Genomic DNA, 6633 nt, shown 5'->3' with positions numbered 1-6633 from the left:
TTTTCCCTGTTAAAGAGATAACTATGCTGTTGAGTTGGTACATGGGGAAATTAATCTTCAGGCGCATACAAATGATAGCTTTACCTCCGTCTGCAATCGCCTGCATGGGATTATTAATAGGACGGGGGTCAGGAGCAGGAGAAATTCAGTCTGGGGCAGGGAACTTTAAAAAAAATCCAACTTCCAAACTCATCATCCTTTTTGATTACATAAAGCCTGCGATTGATTCCTCACCACTTGCCTTTTGCAGCAGGAATTAGCCCTGCATTGTGCAGGCTGACACGCTAAAAGCGAGCTTGGTTGGGAGCAAGAAGTTGCCGTGCGCTGGGATGGACCAGGGTGGCGACCGGCGGCGGGGGGGCTTCTCCCCTCTCCCCCTTCCAAAAGGCGAGGAAGGGGGAGACAGTGAATCCCCCCAACACTCCAAGGCGAACTAATCCCTGAATGCACTGAGTAATAGGCGCTGCATTATGGAGCTGTGCGCAGCGGCCAGCGGGGGCGTCCCCGCCGTCTCCCTTGGGCAGGTGCCCGCTCTTCTCGCGTGCTGACCGCACCCCCTGTCCCCCTAGCTACCGGCCGCCCCGCGGCCAAGGAAGGCGGGAAGCGGGCCGGCGCGGAGTGGAGCGGAGCTGGACGGGACTGGACGGGATGGGACGGGGCGGGCGGCAGCTGCGGCGGGCGCACGCCGCCCCCGAGGCCCGGCGAGCTCCTGCCGCGCCGCCGCCGCCGCAATAGAGGCCGAGGCGTGACACGCGCGGGGGCAGCGCTGCCCGCTGCCTGCCCGGCCCCCGCCGCCCCCCTGTGTGCCCCTGGGAGCCCGCACACAAAAGGCAGGACCTGCGCCTCGGGGACGGGGGGAGGGGAAAAAAAAAAAAAAAAAGAAGAGTGGGAGAGGAAAGGAGAACGAGAAAAGGAGGAGGGACAAGCAACCACTTTAAAAAAAAAAAAAAAAAAAAAAAAGAGAGAGAGAGAAAGGAAAAAATATTTTGAAAGGGCGAAAGAGCCTCAGGCTCCCCAAACCCCGGTGCCTGAGCGGTTGGGTGCAAGTCGGCGTCTCTCTCCGAGGGAAGGGCGGGAGAGGAGGGCTAGAGGCAAGGGGAGGCTCTCCGGGGTGCTCATGCCCCTTTCCGGGAGTAGGTCGGTGGGACTTCCCCCTTCCGCTCTTACCTGACATCAGGGATGGGGTAAGGAGGGAGTGGTGCGGAGAATTCACGGGGCCGGAGCTGGTTCCGCACGCGGAAAAAAGTTTGGGCAGCAGAGGGGCCTGTGGGAAACGGGCAGCGACGGGGGCAGTGATGGAGGGCGAGGGGAAAACCCACGCCACGAGGAGACTGCCTTAGGGTCCCCACGTCGGGGGACGGGGCAGATGGCAGCGCTGCTCACCTTTGCTGCTCAACGCGGCCACAATGCTTCCCTGTCGCTGCCCGAGGGTCTTGATTTGAGGGAGGTGGGGAGGAATCGGAAAGAGGCATTTGTTAACGGGACACTTTTCCAGCATTACGATAAATAAACACAAGGGTAAATAAACTAACACATCCGTGGACCAGCAGCCTCCATATGCACACCCGCACCTCCGCCTTCCTACACCCCCTCTCCCCAGCCCTGATACTGCACCCAAACTTATCGTGCGCCCAGTGAAGTCCCTGATTTATGGAGTTTACTAATGCTAACTGAATACTGTCTGTCAGGCAGCGCTGAAAGGCTCTCCTCGCTAATACAAGAAAAGGCTTTGTGTTGCTAAGCGATTAGAGCAGATGTAATGAGATTTACCCCAATCCTGCTTTGCCCTTTCCCTATCTTCACTAAAATTGTGTGTTTTCTTTTTCTTTCTTTCTTTCTTTCTCTTTCTTTCTTTCTTTCTCTTTCTTTCTTTCTTTCTTTCTTTCTTTCTTTCTTTCTTTCTTTCTTTCTTTCTTTCTTTCTTTCTTTCTTTCGGGAGGGGGCTAAGGGGAAAAGGGAGGGAGGAGGTGGTGAATTTCTGAGCCTGCCTTATACATTGTAGCGAACAACAGCGTAACTGTGCCTTTAGTTTAATGAGTCTGGATATTTACTATTCAGAAGTGAGCAAAAAAGAACACCTGTCTACACAAGGAAGAGAAATTTCTCCTTTGTAACAGAATGAAACATTATCCTAATGTTATATTCATAGCTATAAATTACTCGCTACACTTTCTTTGCATACCTTATCTGTACACTTGCAAAAGTGGGTAAATAAAAAGGGAGATGCTGTAAAGGGAAAGAGAATGGAGGCATATAACGGTTATTATTTTCATAACTAAACATTAGTTCCACGAGCGGTTAAAACAATGAGTGTTTGTGCTGAAGTAATGAGGGATTTCGTGACCCCAGCTTGTCCCGTCCGCGTCGTGTTCCCCCCTTCACCCAAGAGCCCCCCCTCCCCACTCCTCCCCCCCCCCCCCCCCCCCCGATTAAATCACATATTGATCATTTCAGGGCGGAGAGGGGGCTGGGAAGAGGCGAAGGAGCAAATGTGCATGAACTTTTGAAGTAATGCAGAAAGAACTATACATTGATATGTACACATCTGTATGTCTATGCATGTATATGCATCGGTCATATAGATATAATTCATTACATATACATGCACACGCAGGGAAAACCCCGAGGTGCTCCACCGAAGTTTTTCTCTGCTCTTTTTTTTTTTTTTTTTTTTTTAAATAGAGCCTTCCTCGCAACTCGGTGGCACATTTGTAGTGGAGCGGGAGAGACTTTTTTAATACTCCCTACGACACGTCGGTTCCCCCCGCTCCTTGTTTGGGGTTTTGGGGGTGGGATTTTTTGTTTCATTCTTTCTTTTCTTTCTTTCTTCCTTTCTTTCTCTTCCTTCTTTCTTTCTTTCTTTCTTTCTTTCTTTCATTCTTTCTTTCTCTCTTTCTCTCTTTGTTTCTCTTTCTTTCTCTCTTTCTTTCTCTCTTTCTTTCTCTCTTTCTCTCTTTCTTTCTTTCTTTCTCTCTTTCTTTCTTTCTCTCTTTCTCTCTTTCTTTCTTTCTCTCTTTCTCTCTTTCTCTCTTTCTTTCTCTCTTTCTTTCTCTCTTTCTCTTTCTTTCTCTCTTTCTTTCTCTCTCTCTTTCTCTCTTTCTCTCTCTCTTTCTTTCTCTCTTTCTTGCTCTCTTTCTTTCTCTCTCTTTCGTCTTTTCTTTTTTTAATCTATTTTGCGCTTTGCTTTCCGCTTGGCTTGATGCACGCAAACTGCATTTGCAAGTGATGTAGGAGCTAGGCGGAAAGGAGAAGGAGAATTCTGGTCACGTCCTTGCTAACTGACAACAAGCAGGGCCAGCCGAAAAAAAAAAAAAAAAAAAAAAGCAGGGCTGTGTGTGGAAGGGAGAGCCCAATTTCTTTTTGAGTCTTGGTAATTGGGTACTTTTACAGGCAGATCACGCTATTTGGGTAGAATAACAAGCTTAGAAAGACCAGTGTCTCCACTAAGCTGCCACCCATTTCTGCTACTTTATTTATTTAATTTTATCTCCCTTCGTCTCTCGCTCGCCGTCCCCCCACCACGGTTTTATTTATCCAGCCGCCCTTTCCACATAAACAACACTGCAGCCCCGTGTTTTCGGTGGCGGAGGCTGTGTCTTCCCCCGCGTTTTTCTGACCCATTGGGTCAGAGCCGCGGTGGAAAAGGTCACGCCGCCAAAACGCGGGATGGAGCGCCCTCTTTTTTTTTTTTTTTTTTTTTAAGAACTTGGGCTTTTGGGGAATTCTTTAATGTGCAGTGATTTCAGGAAAGACAATGAAATCATTAATCATTCCCCCGCCTTTTGATTTGGATACACATTTGCAACACAGGTCAAGAAAACAATGGTGATGCCACTAGATCTTTGCATATTTATATAGAGATAAAGATATATATGTTACATCCATCAGATACAAACACTTCATATGTAACTTAGCTCCGGCATAACATCGTTTAACATCTTTGTCCTTACATTCATCGTTGTCAACGGCAGGAGGAACAAAAAAACCAAATTGCATGCAGCAAGCAGCCAATCATTTTAATTAAAAAAAGTTTTATTATGAAACTAGTTTGTATAAAACAGTTATACAGGGCCTTTGTACCTTTGTAATAAAACAGTAAGAAAAGGCAGTGGCATAGGGATTCTTTTTGTGTTTGTTTACTTGCGTATCTTTTATTTTTTTTTTTTCTTTTATTATTTATTTTTTTTTCCCTAAAAGGCAGCATATAAAAACAAATGGCTACCACTTTGCGTTTGGACAACAGCTGCATAAACTTTGTTCACTTTGAACATAGTTTAATAACGTTATTAATACATTAACGAAGTTTCTATAAAGTAAGACACGTTGGTGCTAAAGTACATCTGGAGGAAATCCAAGTCCTTTACAAAACCACATACAAAAATGGCAGTTGTAAGGTAACGTCGACTACAAGTCTAAACATGAAGAGGTAATAAGCATTACATATTAAAAAAAGTATCAAGATATACACATTTTAGACCATTTGTACAAAACCTCTATAAATCTCTCTCTCTTATGTACAAAAATAGCTTAATATATCCCCCAAACGGGTTAGGATAGATACAAATAGATTTTCTTATAATAAAAAAATTCACAAAAAAAGATTGGAAGCATTCTATGATGGAAACGAGAGAAGCTTGGAGGAACGGGAGGGAGATGCGATGGAAAGGGGGGTGATGGGGCTCCAGGAGCTTCTTTGAGTACAGCATAGTTTAATTTCAATGTCTCCAGAAACATCGGGGAACTAACTTTGTCCACAGAATGATGAACGCCAGTCTCTGAAGGGCGGCGGCAGCGTGCGGAGAGGGTGGATGCCGTTCTGCCTTGGAGGGGAGGGTGAGAAAGGACTCCTCCCCAGGCCCAGGAACTCAGCGTCCTGTCCCACGGCAGCTCGGGGCCGGGGCTGCCGCGGCTTCCCCGCGGGACACCTGCTCAGCCGAGGCGCAGTCCGTGGCGGCGCGACGGAGTGCAAAGGCCGGTCGGGCTCCGGGCCTGGGGGCGGCTGCCTCGACCGCCCCCGCGGCGCGCAGCGCTATGCCCGCCCGCCGAGAGACGTGCCCGCACCGCCCTCCGACGGCAGGGGAGCGGGACATGCAACAGGTCCTTTTTCTGGGCGGATTTTTGTCTTTTTTTCTTGTATGTGATATATTTGTTTGCTTTTCCCTTTTCCAACTGTCCTGTAACAATAAAAGAAAGAGATCAGAGCCACGCCGGGACCAGCGCAGCGCCGGGCTACCGGAACCGCTCGTAAGTACCGCAGCATGCGGGACCCCGCCGGCGGGGCCTTGCCTGGATGCACCCCCCTCCCCCGGCGGCTGCACCCCCACCGCCCCACGTTCCCGTGCCCTCCTCCGGCCTCCCCCGCCCCGTGGCGCTCCAGCCCTCCGCGGGCGCATACCCACCTTCTGCGAGCGCCACCGGCGCTCAGAACCAGCTGGTGAAGTCGAGCAGCTCCTGCTCCTCGGGGCTGAGCGGGTCATAGGAGCCTTCGTCGGAAGAATAGGAGGAGACGGGGGAGCCCGCCATGGAGTTCATGTCGTGGGAGTAGCTGGGCGATATGGTGGGAGAGAGGACGCCGGCCTGGAAGGCGGCACTGACAGCATCGTGCTCGTCAAGCAGTTGTTGCAGGGCGCGGATGTACTCTACGGCGGAGCGGAGAGTCTCCACTTTGCTCATCTTCTTGTTGGCGGCGCCGTTAGGGACGTGCTCCCGCAGAGTGGCGAAGCCCAGGTTCACCAGCTTCACCCGGTTCCGCTCCCGCTCGTTGCGCCGCGCCACGGCCGCCGGCTGCTGCTGCGGCAGACTGTACCCGAAGCCGCTGAAGTTGAGCCGCCGCTTGCAGCGCATCAGCTCCGGCGAGGCCGAACGCTGCCGCTTGGCGGCCCGCGGAGCCGAGGTCTTGCCGCCCGGAGAGGGCTGTCCTCCGGCCGGGCTCAGTTGCGGTGGCGGCGGCGCCCCCGGCGGTGGCCCGGGAGGCGCGGCTGCGGCGGCTGCGGCCACCGCCGCGGCGAAGAAGCACGCCGGCTGCAGGAAGGGCGGCTGCTGCCCGGCGCCGCTGGCCATCCTGGCAGGGCTGCCGCTGGCCATGGGCGCGGGAGCGTCCTGCGAGGCGGGGACGCCCGAGGGGCGGCCGGTCCCCGTCTACCCACCACCAAAAAAACTGTAAGAAGATGGAGGCGCGGCGGAAGAATTTGAGGCGTTCGCTTAAACAAAAACAAATTAAAGAGCTAGGCAAAGGATTGCAAGGGCAGAGGGGCTGCGGCGACCAAAGCAGCGGGCAGCGGAGCCGGGCGGGCGGTGGGGCAGCCGGCGCTGGCGGGAGGCTCTGCCCGCCCCCCTCCTTCTCACCCTCCGTGCGTCTGCCGCGGGGAGGCTCGTGGCGCTCGCGTGTGCGCAGCCTGCTTTGCAAAGCCCCTTTTGCAAAAAAGTGGCTGGGGATTGTGTCTCTTATAAGGGGCGGCCGGGGCTTGCCCCCCCCCCCCCCCCTACACACACACACACACACACACACACACGCACGCACCGCTCTCCTCCTGCCGCCCCCCCCGCGCACACTCTCTCTCTCTCACACACACACACACACTGCACCTTGCGCCTTCCACGCTCCTCGGCTTTACCGGGTAAGGAGCACCGCCG

General features: G+C 52.5%; 1 protein-coding gene across 2 annotated transcripts; it reads right to left on the bottom strand.

Annotated features, from left to right (window-relative positions):
• Positions 1–3779: 3779 nt before the first annotated feature.
• Positions 3780–6422, bottom strand: ASCL1 (achaete-scute family bHLH transcription factor 1). 2 transcript variants are annotated; one of them, XM_068142263.1, is made up of 2 exons: positions 5400–6422; positions 3780–5174 (listed from the first exon to the last, which is right to left on the bottom strand). In XM_068142263.1, exon 1 carries the CDS (start codon positions 6082–6084, stop codon positions 5422–5424), a length of 663 nt encoding a protein of 220 aa, XP_067998364.1. In that variant the 5' UTR covers positions 6085–6422; the 3' UTR covers positions 3780–5174; positions 5400–5421. The 2 variants fall into 2 exon arrangements, with proteins under 2 accessions (XP_067998364.1, XP_067998365.1); XM_068142264.1 differs by having other exon boundaries at positions 3780–5169.
• Positions 6423–6633: the final 211 nt, after the last annotated feature.

The sequence above is a fragment of the Melanerpes formicivorus genome, unplaced genomic scaffold, assembly GCF_026170545.1.
Source record: "Melanerpes formicivorus ecotype bairdi unplaced genomic scaffold, bMelFor1.0.p_v2 SCAF_8, whole genome shotgun sequence".
Classification (NCBI taxonomy): Eukaryota; Metazoa; Chordata; class Aves; order Piciformes; family Picidae; genus Melanerpes; species Melanerpes formicivorus.
This window is presented reverse-complemented; position numbering and strand designations above follow the sequence as displayed.